This window comes from Diospyros lotus, chromosome 2 (genome assembly GCF_014633365.1).
Source record: "Diospyros lotus cultivar Yz01 chromosome 2, ASM1463336v1, whole genome shotgun sequence".
Classification (NCBI taxonomy): Eukaryota; Viridiplantae; Streptophyta; class Magnoliopsida; order Ericales; family Ebenaceae; genus Diospyros; species Diospyros lotus.
The window spans coordinates 21,252,932-21,273,826 of NC_068339.1; the positions used below are offsets into that span (position 1 = coordinate 21,252,932).

The 20,895-nt window shown below is 35.1% G+C and overlaps 2 protein-coding genes across 2 annotated transcripts; both read right to left on the reverse strand.

Moving 5' to 3' along the window:
- Nucleotides 1–421: 421 nt before the first annotated feature.
- Nucleotides 422–3,311, reverse strand: LOC127794705 (ankyrin repeat-containing protein ITN1-like). Its single transcript, XM_052325951.1, has 3 exons — nucleotides 2,902–3,311; nucleotides 2,764–2,841; nucleotides 422–1,542 (listed from the first exon to the last, which is right to left on the reverse strand). The coding sequence occupies exons 1-3, from the start codon at nucleotides 3,259–3,261 to the stop codon at nucleotides 631–633; spliced, it is 1,350 nt and encodes a 449-aa protein (XP_052181911.1). The 5' UTR covers nucleotides 3,262–3,311; the 3' UTR covers nucleotides 422–630.
- Nucleotides 3,312–15,307: 11,996 nt separating this feature from the next.
- Nucleotides 15,308–18,559, reverse strand: LOC127795384 (ankyrin repeat-containing protein ITN1-like). The gene is made up of 2 exons (XM_052327029.1): nucleotides 18,033–18,559; nucleotides 15,308–16,284 (listed from the first exon to the last, which is right to left on the reverse strand). Exons 1-2 carry the CDS (start codon nucleotides 18,528–18,530, stop codon nucleotides 15,457–15,459), a joined length of 1,326 nt encoding a protein of 441 aa, XP_052182989.1. The 5' UTR covers nucleotides 18,531–18,559; the 3' UTR covers nucleotides 15,308–15,456.
- Nucleotides 18,560–20,895: the final 2,336 nt, after the last annotated feature.

Consider the following 20,895-nt stretch of genomic DNA (forward strand, 5'->3'; position numbering starts at 1 on the left):
ATCATTTTCATTTCAAAATTTTAAAAAACTATGAGATTGTCAAGCAGAAAATGAACACAAACTGATTGCAACCATTCAACTAAGTTGCATATTTAGAGATGTAGTTCAAACCGTTACATCAAATAAAATTAATTAGTTTTGTTTGGTTCGTACGTCTTTTTCTTTTTTGTAAAATAATTTATTTCAAAAATTTTAAGAAACTGATTTATGATTGTGTTAGTGCAGTTCTTCCCATCGTTTTGGGAGCAAAGCATTGACTACGCGGACAACCTTAACATAGTACACGTCAATTATAACTCAGCTTTTGACTTTGGTTGATTTCATATCCTTTTTAGGGTGGACAATCATGAGTGACTGACACCAAGCTAGCTAGCTAGGAATGGGTTCCTGATAATGATACATCTTACAGCCAAACACCAAGTTCCTGAACAATAGAGCAACATATATAACCTGATTCGACTTCGAAGAAATTATTCAATTTCCATAAAAAGGAACTAGAAGGCAATAATAATACATTTAACACATTCTAAAAGAGATCTCTACTCAGTCCATCAATTATGCCATCTTCCTTTCACTAATTCAAACTCGCGGATAAGGCTAATTATAGATCAAATTATGTTCCCGTTCCCATTAAGCTGGAGCGGGTCGAGGTTCATTCCCATCAGATGAAGTTGGTAGGCGTTGGTTACTTGAAGGTGAGATGAATTTCATGAACTTCTCCATCAGTGGTCGTATTATATCCCAGCTGTCCTTCAACCACGCTGAGATGAATTCCATGAACTTCTTCATCAGTGGCCGTATTATATCCCAGATGACCTTCAACCACCTGTTCAGCAAGGGAGTGGTGTGGATTACCACAATAACACAGATCACCACGCACCAAACTTGTACCCCAAAAGAAATGGAACGGCTGACAGTTCCCAATTTCTCTGGCGGGGTGATGATCGCGATGATTGAATAAGCGTATGTAAGTGCCATGGCTGTAACTGTGAGGCACATGATCAGCACCATGATCCGTGTAAACAACTTTTTCTTGAAGGGCAATCCGGTCACTAGAAACAGAATTACGCTTAGTGATGACGCAAATCCTATTGTGTTGGCATTAAAGAACAATGTATATCTCTCTGGGTGGTTATAAGCCATCACAGCTTCTCCAGCCATATGGATCTCGTTTGTGATTTTGTCTCTTCCACTCTCTTGCCAGACACCACCGGGAGGGGTCACCCCGGCTTGGAAAGCCACGGTTGCGATAAGCGACGCCACCACCATCAACGTATTCTGCCTCTTGTATAGCCCCTCAAGCTGATTGACTTCTTCGGCTTTCAAGGCAGCAGCTTTCAAGGTAGCAGCTTTCAAGGCACCAGCTCTTTTAAACTTCTTCTTGACTTTTTTAAAATCTTGTACTTCAGAAGATTTGAATTTCTCCAGAATGTCTAGAGCTGTGCACCCGCATTTGTTTATTGTGTTTAAGGGGATGTCTCTCTTTTGAATTTTCGTCGCTTTCACTTGATCTTTTATTTTATCAAGCAACAACATCACGACCTACATAAAATATTACATTTCTAGAAAAATGATAAATGTATGTATTCAAACAATTAGATTAAATAGGATAACATTAATTATATTGCACTGGACTAAAGTATAATTGGACTCATAAAGCCACAAATTAGATGAACCAGGAGTTTATCCCTTAGTAATTTATTATAGTGCAATGCTCCAAATTAATAGCGGGAATAAAAATTTTGAATGTGTTAAGGCAAATGGTAGAAGGGGTTCCAAAATATTCCTATGGATTTAGAATGGACGATCTTGTCTTAAATATAGAATTTACTTAATAGTTTCTATAAGAGTGTGGCTTAATACAAAAACAAAAGAGAGTGATAATTTTATAGTTAAGAATAGCGTAATATCCAATGATCCCAAGAAGTGATATGTTCTTGTCTTACAAATAATCTCTTTGTAAGACGAGAAGAAAGCTTTGCCAAAATAAAACTTGCCACCAACCCTGGTTTAGGATACTATATATAATTAAACGAAGACAAAGACCATAATAGAATGATAACTCAAAAACATGGGTATTTAAATATTACTTGATTTTTGTATTTAAGGCCTAGAGAGTTAGAACGGATTTTCACCAAGGGATTCAACCATAAAAGGTGCATAAATTTGGGAAGAAGGTGGAGGTCGATTGGGAGGGGATACGGTCGCCATGGAGGAGATGAGAGGCGACGATGATGACGAAGGAGCTGGAGGGAGGCAAAGGGATGAAGGAGATGGATAGAGATTGGAAATATAGTAGTTATTTGAGAACAAATTTGTCATTTACTTAATCAACAAAATAAGTTACTAAGAACTTATTTGAAAAAGTTAGGGATAACTTATTGAAAATGCTAGTAAAATAACTTACAAGTTCGGTAATATTTAACCCCTTGAAATTTTACCACTCGCAAAACTAAATAAGGTTGATAGTTTATAAGTCGAAAAAAAGCTTATAAGTGGTCAAAACAGATCGCAAAGATCCCTGTTGAAAAAGTGAGTTAAACGGAAGACAAAATTTTCCATTAATTCAATCATTCAGAAGCAAAAATATACAAAGCTGATTCATTTCTTTGCCCTAGCTAAAAAATAAAAAAGCTGATTCAACAGTTTTGAGACGCTTCATACCCACCCAACTAGGAGATAAAAAAAAAATAAAATAAAATTCATCAAACTAATTAACTTAAATGACGACCAAATTTAACAGTGAAAAGGCCTCAGAAATACCTCAAATTTCTTGGTCTTGACAGCCAGATGAAGGATGGTGTTGTCGCCGCCATCTATGGCTTTGAGCAACTCATGAATCTAATGGGGATTCTTCTCAAAGAACACATGCAATACGGAGACGTGCCCCTACATGGCCGCCAGTTGCAGAGGATTTCTGCCGTCGCCGTCCAGAGTCAAGCACATGTTGGCGTTAGCTTCCACTAAAACTTCCACAATCTTGTCGTGTCCGTTGGCCGCCGCCAGGTGGAGGGCCGACCACCGCCGGTTGTCCAGCACTCGGGCGAGTGCCTTCTTGTTATCCAACAGCTCCCGGACAAATTCCAGGTGCCCCTCGGACGCGGCCACGTGGAGAGGAGTGTAGACGAAACAAACCATCTTTACTCGTCGAAGAATCAGCGGATCTTCGCCAAGTATTTGTTTCAGTGAGGCCGTTTTCCCTTGAATGGCTGCCTCTACGAGTCTCTGCTCCATCTTCTTCTCTCCCTGTCTCTCTCCCATTATTTCTCTCCCTCTCTAAGACAGTAAGACGTGACTTGAGTCTTAATTGAGTTAAAGAGAAATCATTTGACACACTTAATGAAGAGTAAATTGACGAGGATTATTAAATATTAATGTGAGTAAATTATTAATTGAAATTAAAAATGCCACATGGGAAGCACTAATAAGGCAAATGTGATTTCACCCGAGACTTCCGCATATAATCTACAGTATAAAATAGGTCGACTTTTCTTTTAAACGGTTGACCATTTTTTAATTATTGAAAAAACCAGTTAACAGTCTTAATCAAGCGATCGACCATTTTCTCAACTCTTGAAAAATCCGTCGATCGTTTGCTGAAATAGTAAATAGTTTTGACTTGCACGCTGCATGATCCTTCGTTTAGCTGCATGTGATTCATTAACACTTAATATAATATTTCAAATTTTCTAAAGGGGTCAAGAGTAATTTTAACGTGAATCATAGATAAAATTATCAAAAGATTAAGCACTTAAGTGTAATTTTTTTACAGTTATAAGTGTCGAATCGATTGCAGGGAATGCTCCGGAGTGTAATTGTCTAAAAAAATAAATATGGTCTTAACGAACATCTCGAGATAAGATTTATGGTGTTAAAATAAATTGAAATTGATATGATTTTCGGTACAGTTAAAATACACTTTCGATTCATGCTAAAAAATTGAATCATCATAGGAGACTTTCGAAAAATAAACGGAACCCTGAAGGGGCTCCGATTTTTCGTAACGATCAACCCTGAGATAGTTTCAGGATGAATCAATAGCCCGATGAGGACAATGGGGCGGAATCGTCCTTATCGAGTAAACCATGAGTTATTAATTTTAAATTTTCGGTATCATAATGCAAATTAATTTGATATTTAAGGATATAATTGCAATTAGAAAATTTTATGGGTGAAATAGAGACAATTAAGGTTTAAATGTGTAATTTTTTTATTGGTGTAATATATAATGTTATATATATATATATATATGTAGCCTTGCGTGTGTCTAGAAGGGGCATTTTGATGGCCGACATCTTTGCATCTTTATGGCCGATAATTGCGCAAGAATTAAAGGAAAGTTGATGCAAGTTGGAAAGCAATTAGCAGACAAGATTGAGAAAATCCGGAGTGATTTGAGGAGATTTGTATGATTATGTGATGTGGAAGATATAAATAAATATATATATATATACATATATGTGTAGTGTGCGTGTGAGTTACAGAGAGCTTAGAGATGGAGAGAAATGTATGAGAGCAGAGAGGGCTATTGCGAGAGAAGAGAGTCTGAGAGAAAAAGTGGCCGAAAGAGTTCGAGAGAGAGAGAGAAGAGGAAGAGGCGGCCATAGCCCCAAGCAGCTATGGCAGCCTTCAGCACCATGTCACAGCCATAGCAGCATCGCGACGAGAGGGGGCTAGGCAGTGCGCAGGAGGCTGATAATGGCCATGACGATGGTTGACGAGTTGAGGGTAGCGCACGAGGGCGTCGCTGGAAACAATTGTAGCCGGAAACGGCCATAGCCGCGCGCAAGCTCTAAGCGGCCATGGCTGCAAGCTCGAGTGGTGGCGAGCACGGCAGGGGCGGCTGAGGGGGGTATGGCAGCGACCAGCGAGGTCCTAGGAGGCCAGCAAGGTCGAACGCGGTGGTCGGCAGGGAAGGGAAGAAGAAGAAGAAGAAGAAGAAGAAGAAGAAGAAGAGGAGGAGGAGGAGGACGATAAGGAGGAGAAAAGAAAACAAAAGAAAAGAAAAATTATGGAAAAAATGGAGAAAATTATAGAAAAATCCTAGAAATTTCTAGGATTTAAATTGGGGCTTGAGAAATATGTCTGGAGCTAGGAAATTGATCGGGCATGCGTTTCGAGGTTAGGGCACGCATATCGAGGAAACTTGAGAATTTAAGTTAATGTGAGTAAAATTTTCTAAAAAATTTCAGAAATTTAGGAATGTTATTTTATGAATTTGTATCATAAAATATTTGATAAAATATTTGAGAAATATTTAGTTTGGATTTATTGAGGAAAAATAGGAAGAAATAGAGAGAAAAATAAAGAAAATGCAAGAAATTATGAAAAAATAGGTTTTAATACTTATTTACATAAATATGATGATTATGATGCTTTGAGGCTTAAGTTGAAGTGACTTGTGCCAATTTTGAGGTTGACACGCAAATCAGGACGATGCACGTATTTTTAGGTAAGACGCAAATATCGAGGTAGCCCAATAAACTTGAGAAGGTAAGTGATACTTCGTAATTGGATTTAGTTTTATGAAAATGCTTGGTTTGTAAGTGATTTTGCTCAAAATTCAATTTTATGTTAATAATTTTATTATGTTGTCATGTCTTGATGTGAATATGTAATGTAGATTACATTTACATGCTATAATGAAATGTGCATATGTACACGATGATAATATTGATCATGTATTGCATAAGGGTTTGAGAGTATGGGTCAAGACCGCTGCTCTACCAAAGGTGCACCCATACACCTTGGCCTGGTAAAAAGACTATAAAAATGGGGAGTAGCAATAGGGTACGGTCGGCTCAAACTAAGAAAAAGAATAAAACATTTTTTCATAATTGCATTCATGCACGAGATATGTTTATTGTTCCCTTATTTAGATGATTCATCATCTAACTTGGGATTTGCCCCTAGAATATTCAAACGTTCCAGATAAAAATTGTAGCAGAAACGAAGATGAATGAGACATGAAATGGCACTTAGCAAAGTGCATGATGAGTTGAATGTATGTTATGTAGCCTATGTATTTAAGTTCTTTTATTTTAAATTTTGAACGTTTTGAAGAATGATGATGTATAGTCTCATTTATAGTTAATGATGATGTATAACCTTATTTATGGTTAATGAGAATGTAAAAATTGATTATTGATTAATGTTAAGATGTTAGGTTCGATCTAGTTTCCGTATTTAATGTTTATGATGATTCTCTTTCAAGATAAATGTATGGAGATTTTGGGATAGATATGAGGAGTAATAAGATTTAGCAATAGTTTTTAAATAGAAAAAAAATTATTATTCCAGAATTGTTCCAAGTAATAACGCACTCGAAAAACGGAGAGTTACACTTAACAAGTCCCGTGATTAACTCTTAATGACATGTTAAGACTCACTATTAACTTTTAATGACATTGAGAACATAACAATTGCACAGATCCAGTTTAGGATCCCATACTTTCTGATGTGTAACTTTTTAAGTTCACCACCTGATAACGATAAGATAACATTAAACCCCTTTGATGTTGATCAAACACTTTAACCCACCTCAAGAGTCTCTTCATCTTTTCAAAACGTTAATATGATAGTCCTGAATAAACGTTTAGCAACGACTCAGGATAATATAAAAGATAGCGAAGTCTATTTATTTGTAAACCTACTATAGTTGATTTTTACCATGTAATACAATCATTTCATCACCTAACATTTTGATCGAGCGAGAGTCATGGAGTGATAAATTCACAAACTTATGTATCCAATCTTATCAGTGTAACTAGATGACACATCAGGTACTTTTTCTTAATTATTCATTTTACCTTGGGCAACGACTTTACCGTCATACTAACAGTAGACCATATAGCACTTTCACCTCAACTTAATGAGGGTGGCAAATCTTATCCATAAATACGTGTTTCCATGCACTAGAAATACAACACTACATAAAATGAACATCCTAACCTCGCAAATGGATGGTTCAGCGCATCAGCATATCTCACACATCAACACATAAGATAATTGTGTAACAACCTACTTCTTCAGGGCATGTTATGCCTTAGGAAATTTGGACTATATATATATATATATATATATTTTTTTTTTTCATTATCTCTAAATTCCCTAAGACCGTATCTAGTGCTAGACGAGATATCTACACTAGAAAATAATTACAAAGCGGAAGCTGAATCGAACCTGCTCATATAATAATAACTAGACATGACATTCATTACAAAGTTAATTCATAAGCGTCTGACAATACAATGTACATAATTCTTAAACTACTCAACATAACATGATACATTTACTCGCTTCTTGACGTCTCACGTTACTACATATCACCATTCTCAGAATCATCTCTGCAAGTCCCGACTGGAATGTTGAATGTTCCAAGGGCAAAACCCAAGTTAGATGATGAATCATCTAAGTAAGGGTACATAATGCTATGTCATGTGTGTATGTAATGTCTTGCCTCGTAGGTGTCAACTGCACCCCTTATACTACCTATCATTTTAGCGGCCCCCTTCTTTCGAAGCCGAGGTGTATGGGTGCACCCTTGGTAAAGTAGCGGTGCTAGTTCGTACTCCCTACGGCCTCAAATGCGAGTGATCAATAATATCAACGTGTATTTATGTATTTCATAGTCATGTCATGGATGTAGTCTACATGTTGGATACATATCAGGGCATGTCAATATGATGTAAACATTTTCGAGGAACATAAACCAAGCATTTTTCATAAAACTAACTTTAATTAGGGAGTACCACTTACTTTCTCAAGCTTATCGGGCTATCTCGATATTTGTGCCTTACCTCGATTTGCGTGCCAACCTTAAAATTTGCACGAATCTCTTCAACTTTAGCCTCAAAGTATCATAATCACCATAATTATTTAAATAAACATTAAAACCTATTTTTTCATAATTTCTAGAATTTTCTATAATTTTCTCTCTATTTCTTCCTATTTTTTCCTCAATAAATTCAGATTAAATATTTCTAAAATATTTTCTCAAATATTTCACTACGATAATTCATAAAATAATATTTTTGAATTTCTGGAATTTTCTATGAAATTTTACTTACCTTAACTTAGCATCTCTGACTTTCTCGATATACGTGCTCTAATCCTTAAAACGCGTGCCTGGGCTATTTTTCTCACCAAAATCTCCGGTATATCATTGAAACATAATTTCCTACTTTTTTGGGATTTTCTAGGATTTTTACTATTATTTTCCTATTTTTTCTTTTTTTTCTTCCTTTTCTTTCTTTTTTTCCTCTTTTTCTTTTTTTTTTCTTTTCCCTCCACTTCATCTTCTTCCTCCTCCCGCCCCTGCCATGCCTGCAACTTCCTTTTTTTCTTTCTTTTTTTTCTTCTTCTCTTTTCTTCTTCTTCTTCCTTCTCTTTTTTTTTTTTTTTTTTTTCTTCTTCTCTTTTCTTCTTCTTCTTCTTCTTCTTCTTCTTCTTCTTCCTTCCTCTGCCTCCCGCGCGACCACCTGCAACTCTCGGCTTCAGCTCGTTATAAAAAATAGGTTTCTATTGAGGAAAAAATAGGAAGAAATGGAGAGAAAATTATAAAAAATGTCAAAAATTATGGAAAAATAGGTTTTAATTTTTATTTAAATAATTATGGTGATTAGGATGCTTTGAGGCTTAAGTTGAAGTGATTGGTGCAAATCTTGAGGTTGGCACGCAAATTGAGGCTATGCACGCACTTCGGGATAGGTGCAAATATCGAGGTAGCTCGATAGGCTTGAAAAGGTAAGTGGTACTCCCCAATTAAAGTTAGTTTTACGGAAAATGCTTGGTTAGTAAGTGGTTTATGTTTCCTCGAAAATGATTTCATCATATTGACATGCCTTGATATGTATTCATCACGTAAACTGCATACATGACTATGAAATGCATAAATACACGTTGATATTATCGATCACATGCATATGAGGCCGTAGGGGGTACGAATTGGCACCGCTGCTTTACCAAGGGTGCACCCATACACCCCGGCTTCGAAAGAGGTGACCGCTAAAATGGTAGGTAGCATGAGGGGTGCAGTTGACACCTATGATGAAAGACATTGCATACACTCATGATATAGCATTATGTACCCTTACTTAGATGGTTCATCATCTAACTTGGGTTCGCCCCTGGAACATTCAACGTTCCAGTCGGGACTTGCAGAGATGATTCCGAGATTGGTGAGATGTAGTGACGCGAGACGTCGAGAGGCAAGTAAATGTACCATGTTATGTTGTAATATGAGTAGTTTAAGAATTATGTACATTGTATTTATTGTCAGACGCTTATGAATTAACTTTGTAATGAATGTCATGTCTAGTATGAGCAGGTTTGATTCAGCTTCCGCTTTGTATTTATTTTTAGTGTAGATATCTCGCACTAGATAAGGTCTTAGGGAATTTCAGGATAATGTAAAGATAAAAAAAAAAAAAAAAATTCCTAAGGCATAACACGCCCTAAAGGAGTGGGCTGTTATAGCAAAGGCATGAGACAACAGTACATTGCGTGAAGGTCACTCAAGTGGTAGCCATCAATTGGCAGAGGCATGGGATCGAAGATAGCTTTTCTCTTGGGTGAAGGTTACTCCAATCATTTGCAAAGCATGGTGATTGGGAATTGCAGGGCATGGAGATTGGCAAGGGCGCCCAAATTGCTACGCACACATATTATATATATATATATATTACATATAAATTATATTATAATAAATGAATATATATTTAAATGCCCAATTTTAACCCTATATTTATTAAAATAATTATCTAATTATGATAATATCCTCAAACACTGAATTATTTGACATTAAAATATCGAAAACACAAAATTAATAATTCAACATTACTCGATATTGGCAATTCCGTCCCAGTGTCCTCACCGGGCTGTCGTTTCATCCCGAAATCACTGAAGGGTTGATCCTTACGAAAAATCGAAGCCCCCCTAGGGTTCCGCTAATTTTTCGGGAGCCTCTTACAACGATTCGGTTTTACAGTCTAAATGGCAGCTACATTTTAGCTGTACCGAAAACTGTTCCCGATCAGATTTCTTTCGATACCATAAATTCTATCTCGGAACGCTTATCGAAACCATATCATTTTTCTTAGATAATTCTACCTCGAGACACTCCCTGTAATTGATTCAGTACTTGTAACTGCTATCAATTTAATTTTTCAGTATTCTAAACTTATTAAAATTACGTGGCAACCTTATCTAAACATAGGGTGTTACATTTACCACCCTTTACCATTAGTATATCTCATACGAATCAAAGTAGTAAATTTACATGTTGATATGTAATTAATTAATCAAAGTTTTCATTTGAAAAATCTAAGAATGAGGAACATTTAAAAAATTCTGTTAGTAGAGAAACTCATCACATATTTTTAACAATTTAAAAATAAAATCTATGACAAAAAATCTAGGGAATCGTTTAAACAGAAAATTGAATAGCAATGAATGAAATAACTTTAACATTAATATATATATAAGATACACCAAATGTTATACACTCTCTAGACATCATCAAATCTAGCATTATGACCCAATACTAACAAAATTAACTACAATGCCTTGTCAAGGATTAAAATTCTAAAAGTGTCTTGAGTAATTTTAAAAAATCTAAAGACTAATTAGATACATTTTAACATTCAAGAAATATCTAAATTAAATAGTCAAAGTTAAAAAGGGGCTATTGATTAGTATATTTTAAAATCGATTACATTAAATATGCAAATAAAGTTAATTAAAAATCAATTTATGTCTCTAACAATAGTGATCTTATTCTGCTTTTTATATCTCTTTTCTCCTCCTTATATCCCAAAATGTCTGCTCAACTCTCTTTGGCCAGCCTTAGAAATTTATTCCTAATTTTGTCTTTTTAGTTGTATTTAATTTGTACAAAAAATAGAAGGAATTAAAATAAAAAATGTTACTAATTTTGTCTTTTAAGTTCTATTTTTAGTTCTATTTTGCTTCAACACATGTTTAGGCAAAATATAAAAACAAAAAAAAATGATCAGATTTTTTTAAAATAAATTGTCAATAGATAACATGAAACCCATGTCATGATTCATATCATATATTACTTGAAGAGAATCGTTAGCCTAAGTGAAGGGTGAATTAAGTTCATCTAAAAATAAGATTTAAATTTATTAAAAATAAATGAATTAAAAAAATGCATAACACATCCTTTATATTAGTTCAACCACATGGTTACATCCACTACCTTAATTCATCGTGAAGAATTTTTCAACTAACTTATTATATAACTTTTAACAAGATTAGGTAGAACTATAGGTGTCAAAAGGGTCGGCCCGGCCCGAGTCGGCCCACGGGCTTTTTAAACGGGCTGGGCCGGCCCTTTTACTAAAAGGGCTGGGTCGGGCTCGAGTCCGGGCCCTTTTGCCGTGGATAGGGCCCGGCCCGGCCCACGGCCCCCCTACAAAGGGGTCGGACCGGGCCGGGCCCTTAGCCTACAGGGCCTAGCGGGCCCGGCCCCCTTTTTTTTTTAAAAATAATTTTTTTAAAAAATAATACATATAATATATACATATATAAATATCAAAATAATACATATATAAAAATTAATTTTTTTCTTTTAAAAATATTTTCTATCTTAATCCTTAAGTTTTAAATATTATTTCATTATTTTATATTTCAAAATTCTATATGCCTTATAATTTTTCTTGTGAATTGATATGAAAAATAATGTACATATAAAAAGAAGAATGTTTATTTATAATTTAAATATATAAAAAATTTAACTTAAAAATTTTAAATAAATTGATGGTTATTATTTATATATATTGTGAAATTAAATTTTTTAGTATCCAATATTAATAATTACTAAAGAATAACAAAATTAAAAAAAAATGAGTAAGGGCCTTATTGGCCCATAAGAGTCTAGCCCATAAGGGCCACGGGCCGGGCCGTGGGCCCAATTTCTTTTGCCCAGCCCGGCTCGTTTGAACAGTAACAGGTCGGGCCAAAGCCTGGCCCATCACGGGCTGGGGCCGTCCGGCCCTTTTGACACCTCTAGGTAGAACCTCTTTTACATAACTTTTTAGATGATAAGTTAAAACCTTTACAAGTACTTTTTTAGGGCTCAGCATTAATCACAAAAAAGCTCACAACAAGTTAGGTTTAAAACAATTTGAGAAGCTTATAATAAAGCACATAACAATAACCAAAAAGGCAGGTTTTCACAAATATAGAGATTAAAAGATGAGAAAATAAGGCGCACACTCTCTCATTTTTACATAGACGAAGAATGTATAAGATAATTGAAAAGATCTCTTTTGGTTGAATGGTTACTTGAGAATTTTCAGATCAGCTCGATTTTTGTATCACCTTCAGTGTCTAAACTAATTATCGAGCATCACTTAAGTATTTATATATAGTTTGGGATCTTTAATGCCTTGTAGTCTTGACCAATGGATAATAGCATGTCCGCATTTGCTATGGGGAACATTCTCTCCAAAATGCAAAGTAATGATTATTAATTGAGAGTTTAATTCAAATTTCATTCCTTTTGTATGAGAGGAACCATCAGATCACATTTAATGAACTGAATTTGCCTGAAAAGTTAACTCTGCGCGCATTAAATGCTCTTTTAACAATTATATTTTCAAATTTTAGTAAATAAACAGTTAGAGTATATTATGACATTATTTAAGTAATTTTTTTTTTATTAATGCACCATTACGAGCGTCTCTCGTAACTCGACCCCATAATTCCTATGAGAGATGTAAATCAGTAAACCTAGCAGCCAAATTCAACCCCCAACCTCTTTCCACAAATGTGAGGGTAACATGGCGAGTCTTTAAACTTTTGGTGCTACCCCTGATTGCTAGTCTTTCTCCTTTGATTAAGGGTCGAATATGGAACCTGAACACTCTTTAAACTTTTGGAGCTACCTCTAATTGCTAGACTTTCTTCTTTGATCAAGGGTTGAATATGGAACCTAAACACTCAGAGAGCAAGACCCCAGCGTATTCTTCTTTTACCAATTGATTTATACCGTGGGGTAATTTTAGTAGATACTCGAGTATGCTGCAATGAAATCTATATCATTCATATGATATGCTACTAATTTGCCACATCATCCATTTGGTAACTCGAAAAAAGAATTAAAATAAAAAAACATATTTTTTCTTTTGCATTATAATTTTATCTAAAATATTTCGTTTATAAAAATATATTTTATTTTTATCTAAAAATGTTTAGTTTCTATTTTATTTCTTATAAAATATTTTATAGAAATAAGATTCTTGATAAAATAAATTTTAGCAGATTTATCAAAAATTTAAAATTTTATGAATTAACCATCAAAATTTTAAAAATTATGTCAATTGTCTAACTTTGTGTCTTTATCTGTCAACATCATGTTAAAATTATTGTATTGATCATTAAAATTCACAAACTTAGCAAAGCTGAGTCTGCATTGCTAGGGGTGTGCAATCGATTATAACCGAACCGAACTGCCCAAAAATTACTAACCGAACTGAACTGAATTGTCTCTAATAACCGAACCGAACCGACCGATAATCCTAGTATAACCGAACTAACCGAAACCAAAATAACCGAACAACCAAATCCGATAACCGAACCGAATCGACAATAGGCAGAGAGTTTCCAATCTGGGATCATAACTGATAATCCTAGTATAACCGAACATAAAACCAAAACGATTTTCTAGTCTCTAATAAGTTTCCAAAACAAATGAACAAGAATCGGAAATATCCAAAGTTTCCCAATCAAAATTTTCCAGAACAAGAATCACTGAATCATAAATAGTGTACTTTTGAGTCTTTGACGCAAGAGGGTCGTCGGGGATCTTGTAGCGATTGAGAAGAAAAAGGGCTTGGTCGACGAGTTTCGAAGCACACGTCGTCGTCGCCGATTGCCCCTTCGCCACTTCGGCAGCCGCCACTGCTAGCACCGCCGCCATGGCCCAGATCTTGGAAGCCCTCGTCGATCGTCCAAGCACAAAGAAAAGAAGAAACGAAGGCGAGGGATGGTGGGGTGAGAGTTAGGGTTCGATTCGATCGGGTGTGGGTTAAGGTTCGATTCGAATGAAGGCGAGGGTTAGGGTTCGATTTGATCGCCTGCGAGAGAGAGAGAGGGGTGCGGTTATCCCTCAGCACAAGAACTCACAGGCGAGGGTGGGGGGAGATAGCGAGAGAGAGAGGGGGGGAATGTGAGTGTTTGTGTCGGTTTCGTTTGGGGGGGGGGGCGTTGAACTGAAATCACACGGTTTAACCGGTTAGTTCGGTTTAACTGAAAATTAAATTATTGCAAACCGAACCGAACCGTACCGTTTCATATAAAAAATCGAACCAAATTAACCGAATTAAATTATTTTATCAAAAAAATCGAACCGAACCGACCAATTTGGTCTGTTCGATTTGATTAATTCGGTTTAACCGAACTGCTGCTCACCCCTATGCATTGCACAAGAAGGGGATTGATGTAGTTGCAGTGTTTATCCCGACAAGTCGCATCACATATTGATAATAGTATAAAATTAATAATAGCATATATTAGAAGGGTAATTGGTGTTATTTACGGATAAAATTATTAAATAACATATAACGGTTATATTTTATTTTTTTTATAATTTTAGATAAAATTTTAAATAAAATAAATCATGATTGGCTAATAACATACATAAACATCCCATAATTGAGAAGTTACCCCCATCCCCATGGACCCAATATTATGCCTGCCCCATTCGTCAACAAAATTTTCATAAAATATTTTTGATAATATTTTTCTTATTATTATTCACTGAATAAAATGTACATAAGGTTTCTTTGGAAAACATCATTTTCATTTCAAAATTTTAAAAAACTATGGCATTGTCAAGCAGAAAATGAACACAAACTGATTGCAGCCACTCAACTAAGTTACATATTAAGAGATGTAGTTCAAACCGTTAAATCAAATCAAATTAATTAGTTTTGTTTGGTTCGTGTTTTTCTTTTTTGTAAAATAATTTGTTTTGAAAATTTTAAGAAACTGATTTATTATGATTGTGTTAGTGCAGTTCTTCCCATTGTTTTGGGAGCAAGCATTGACTAGGCAGACTACCTTAATATAGTCCACGTCAATTATAACTCAGTTTTCATTTTGGTTGATTTCATACCTTTTTGAGGTCAATTATAAATCAACTTTCATTTTGGTTGATTTCATGCCTTTTTGAGAGTGGACAATCATGAATGATTGACACCAAGCTAACTAGCTAGAAATGGATTCATGATAATGGCAAATCTTACGGCCAAACACTAGGTTCCTAAACAATACAGCAACATATATAACGTGATTCGACTTCGAAGGAATTATTCAATTTACGCAACAGGAACCAGAAGGCAATACATTTAACACTTATGCCATCTTCCTTTCACTAATTCAAACTCACGAATAAGGCTAATTAAAAATCAAGCTGGGTTCCCGTTCCCATTAAGCTGTAGCGCGCTGGGGTTCATTCCCATTAGATGAAGTTGGTAGGGATTGGTCCCTTGAAGGTGAGATGAATTTGAATTTCATGAACAACTTCATGATCAGTAGCCGTATTATATGCCAGCTGACCTTCAAGAACCTGATCAGCAAGGGAATGGAGTGGATTACCACAAGGACACTGATCACCCCAAACCAAGCTATCACCCCGGAAAAAATGAGATTGTCCCTGTTCAGACTGCTGATTATGGAGATTGAAATTATGTATGTAAATGTCATGGATGTAACTGTGAGGAACATGATCAGCACCATGATCCGCGTAAACAACTTTTTCTTGAAGGGCAATCCGGTCACTAGAAACAGAATTATGCTTAGTGATGACACAAATCCTATTGTGTTGGCATAAAGGAACATTGTATATTGATTTGAGTTCGTATCAGAAATCACAGCTTTTCCAGCTTTATGGTCGTCCTTGCTGTCTTGCCAGACACCACCAGGAGGGCTCACCCCAGCTTGGAAAGCCATGGTTGCGATAAGCGACGCCACCACCATCAACGCATTCTGCCTCATGGACAACCCCTCAACCTGATTATCTTCTTGGGCTTCCAAGGCAGCTGCTTTCAAGGCAACAGCTTTCAAGGCACCAGCTCTTTTAAACTTCTTCTTGACTTTTTTAATATCTCGTGCTTCAGAAGATTTGAATTTGCCCAGAATATCCAGAGCCGTGTACCCGCATTTGTTTATCTTGTTTAAGGGGATGTCTCTCTTTCTCTTTGGTATTTTCTTTTCTTTCACTTGATCTTTTATTTTATCAAGTAACAACATCACGACCTGCATAAAATATTATATTTTTTAAAAAATAATAAATATATTCAAATAATTAGATTAAATAGGATAATATTGACTATATTGTACTGGAGTAAAGTATAATCGGACTCATAAAGCCATAAGTTAGATGAACTAGGAATTTATCCCTTAGTAATTTAATGGAGTGTGATGCTCCGAATTAATAATGAAAATAAAAACTATAAATGTGTTAATAAATTTGTGGTTGCATGGCAGATCGTAGAAGGATTCCAAAATATTCCTATGAATTTAGAATGGACTCTTGTCTTAAATATAAAATTTACTTAATATTTTTTATAAGAGTGTGGCTTAATACAAAAACAAAAGCAAGTGTGATAATTTTATAGTTAAGAATAGCTTAATATCCAATGATCCCAAGAAGTGATATGTTCTTGTTTTACAAATAATCTCTTTGTAAGAACAAGAAGGCGGCTTTGCCAAAATAAAACTTGCCACTAACCTTGGTTTAGGATACTATATATAATTAATTAAATGAAGGTAAAGACCATAATAGAATGATAACTCAGAAACATGGGTATTTGCATTTTACTTGATTTTTGTATTCAAGGCCTAGAGAGTTAGAACGAATTTTCACCAAGGGATTCAACCATAAAAAACGCATAAATTTGGAAAATCTTCTACACCAAACCTACTTTTAGAGGGTGTTTGGCTCACCCTTTTTTAAGGGCTTATAAACTTTTTTGCTTTTAACCGCATAAACCTTAAAAATGGTTAGTTTTTAAATTGATAATGTGTTTGAATAAAATATATTTTAAGTTGTTAGTTAAATAATTATATATTTAGTTAGAAAAATTTAATAAGCTATCAGAACTTGTCAAAAAGAGTAAAATATACTTATAAATAAAATTCATAAAAATACTAATTTTTAATAAAAATAAATTATAAATTAATTTATAATTGATAAAATTATTACAATTATATGTTAATAAATTATATATAATTATTAAAAATATATTAATATAATATATAGACACCGACGATGGAGGGGGTGAAGGAGGTGACGAACCATGATGATAGACGATGGAATAGGCAGCGATAGAGACTGGAGGTAACGATTGATAGGGATGCAATTGGAGGTGACGATAGCCAAGATGAGAGGCGGTGACGACTATAGAGAAGCTAGAAAGAGGTGACGATCGATGGGAATGGGGATAGGGATGCGATCGCCATAAAAGAGATAGAAGGAGATGGCGGTGACGAATAAGCTAGAGAAAGGTGATGACAAAGAGAATGAGATAAAAGAGATGGGTAGAGATTAGAAACATGGTAGTTATTTGAGGGAAAATTTGACATTTACTTTATCAATGAAATAAGTTACTAAGAACTTATTTGGAAAAACTATGACTAACTTATTGAAAACACTATTAAAACAGTTAATAAGTTCAGTAGCATTTAATTTCTTAAAATTTTACTAATCAAAAAAGTTTATAAGCTTTTTAAAGCTTATAAGTGGTCAAGTAAATGCTGAAAAACTGAAAAAGTGATTTACACCGAAGATTAATTAATTCAATCATTCAAAAACAAACATATATAAAACTGATTCACTTCTTTGCTCTAGCTAAAAAAAAAAAAAATAAAGAAAAAGAAAAGCTGATTCAACAATTTTGAGACCCTTCATACCCACCCAACTAGGAGATTAAACACAAGAAATTCATCAAACTAATTAACTTAAATGACGACCAAATTTAACAGTAAAAAGGCCTCAGAAATACCTCAAATTTCTTGTTCTTGACAGCCAGATGAAGCATGGTGTTGCCTTCGCCATCTATAGCGTTGAGCAACTCATGAATCCAATGGGGATTGTTATCAAAGAACGGACGGAATACGGAGACGTGTCCCTCCATGGCCGCCAGGTGCAGAGGATTTCTGCCGTCGCCGTCCAGAGTCAAGCACATGTTGGCGTTAGCTTTCACCAAAACTTCCACAATCTCGTGGAATCCGTTAGCCGCCGCCAGGTGGAGAGCCGACCGCCGCCGCTTGTCCAGCACTCGGGCGAGTGCCTCGTTGTTATCCAACAGCTTCCGGACAAATTCCAGGCGCCCCTTGGACGCGGCCACGTGGAGAGGAGTGTGGACGATACAACCCACCATTACTCGTTCAAGAATCAGCGGATCTTCGCCAAGTATTTGGTTCAGTGAGGCCGTATTCCCTTGAATGGCTGCCTCTACGAGTCTCTGCTCCATCTTCTTCTCTCCCTGTCTCTCTCCCATTATTTCTTTCCCTCTCTAAGACAGTAAGACGTGACTTGATTTTTCTGATAGAATGGGCGCACACGCGTGTACATATATAGATAGAAGGCTAAAGCTGAGTCGGCCATGGTTGACTTCAAGTCAAGTTCTATGGTTCACGTTTGAGAATTGATCGCTTATAAAATGGCAAGTTCTAACTCATAAACTGTATAACTTATTTAGTTACACGTTAAAAATTAAAGAGTTTAAATATTAGCAAATTTAAACGTTGTTTTAATAACATTTTAGAAAAGCTTCCCCAACTTTTCTCAAAATGCTGATATCAGCTTATTTTGTTGACCAAGTAATTTACGATTTGTCCTTAAATAACAATCATATTTTCAACCTTATCTTTCTTCTTCATCCTTCTACCTTCTCTCTATCGCAACCTCTATTTGTGCCCTCATTCGCCGTCACTGTCATCATCGCCTTTGTCACCTCCATCTCCTTCATGGCAGTCGGGTCTTCCAACCCGATCCCCATAATTCTTCTATTGGGATTACATAGATCTTATCATATGCGTAGCGGAATTAAAATTTTGTTTGTAGGTATTCCATTTTTCAGAAATTATGGTTTAACTAATTGGAAACAAAAATGAAATGTTAGCTCTTTTAATAAAATCTAATTTCACCGTTAGATTTCCCGCCATTTAATCCTCTAAATATAGGATGTTGAGTCGGTCCACCCGAAATTACTTCTATCCAAGAATTTCAAAGAGAATGATAAGTAAAGAAATTTTTCACAAAAATTTCTAACTTACCTCTTTGGATTCAAGAACACTTCTTCAAAACTCTCTAACCTTCAAGTGATTCAAGAAGACATCAAGTGAAGTAAATGAAGAGATGAAGAGCTTATATATACATTAAATGGGTTGGGCTTCTCAAGCCCATTCCATTTAATGTAATTGGGCCAACCCCAAATCATTTAAGTTAACTTGAATCCAATAGTGCTATTGGGCCAAGCCTAATGTGCTAGCAAAAGGCCCAACCCAATTAATGATTAAAAAATTATATTTATAATATAATTATTTAATTATTCTTATTTATCTTATAAATAAATGCACTATTATTAGTAATTATAAAATTATTAATTTATTTATTTACTCTTTGAAAGTGATTTCTTTTTGGGTGAGACTTTCTGGATTCACAAATAAATTGGCAACAAGAATAATAAACAATTAATTCTTGTAAATCACGAGTGACATCTAACAATATATCATGATTATCTAATTTATTGTGAAGCGGGTATTGTGAACCTTTTACTACGTTACCATGCAATACGGTCTCTCTATCATCCTATATCCTGACAAGATATGAGATCATGGTCAGTAGGTTGAATCTCTTAATCTCGTCATATGACCAAATCCAAAATCAATCTCGACTAATTATGACACAACCCGTATGGAACAAATTCCATCGTCATATTACCTTGGCCAAGAATTTATCGTCAAGTGATTACTGGATCGCATAAAATATCTTTCTCATAAATCTCGAGGTGATAGATTTCATGTCTGATGCACACATACCTTATGTATCACTGAATCAGGCACATAGATACGTATGATTATCCTTGATTAGAACAACCACATAATATCGTTGATATCCTAATCCACCAATACACAAATATCCATGTCATCTCAGGTCTAAGGGCTAGTTGTAAAAATCACAGCTAACATTAAATCATTGACCCGTGAGAAATAACCCATGTGATTTAATGTTAACAGTCCCATTAAGTAAACTCGTTCTTGTAACGAGCACCCACTCATCTTCCTTTTATATCTCATACAGAATGGCACGAGACCCATCAACCTTATCTTTCAGTATCTCATATTGAATAAGGAAGAAGACGATGTACTGGCGTTTACGAGTTGCTATTATCCAGATTAGGAATTCTACGGCCAGAAATATATTTATAGTATAACGAACTGTGGATTATCCGTAACTCGTATTCTTAACACTTAAGAATGGTATCCACTCCTTATTATACTAATGGATTTATGTTTTATAATTTAAACCATATTGCAATTTAAATAAAATATAAACTTGACATTTAAATAATATTTAAAGAATTACAAGATCGAGTCCCTTTGTGTCACTAGAATTGGTCTTTAGGGCTCATATCTAACTCCTTCTCGTGCCCTTCATTTGTCCCCTCCATCGCCGTCATCGTGCCCTCATTCTGCCTCCTCCATCTCTGTATATATATATATTTTTTAACATATATATTTTAATGTTTCAACATAGATATTTAACATTTTTATGAATAAAACCTAAATTTTAATAAAAAATATTATATTAATATATTTTTTAATAATTGTATATGATTTATTAACTTCTAATGGTAAAAT

Coding starts and splice junctions, on each gene's coding strand:
- LOC127794705 (XM_052325951.1), bottom strand. CDS start 3,261: ATGGGAGAGAGACAGGGAGAGAAGAAGATGGAGCAGAGACTCGTAGAG. Junction 2,842..2,901: donor GCAGAAATCCTCTGCAACTG/GCGGCCATGTAG, acceptor AATCCCCATTAG/ATTCATGAGTTGCTCAAAGC. Junction 1,543..2,763: donor TCAAGACCAAGAAATTTGAG/GTATTTCTGAGG, acceptor TATTTTATGTAG/GTCGTGATGTTGTTGCTTGA.
- LOC127795384 (XM_052327029.1), bottom strand. CDS start 18,530: ATGGGAGAGAGACAGGGAGAGAAGAAGATGGAGCAGAGACTCGTAGAG. Junction 16,285..18,032: donor TCAAGAACAAGAAATTTGAG/GTATTTCTGAGG, acceptor TATTTTATGCAG/GTCGTGATGTTGTTACTTGA.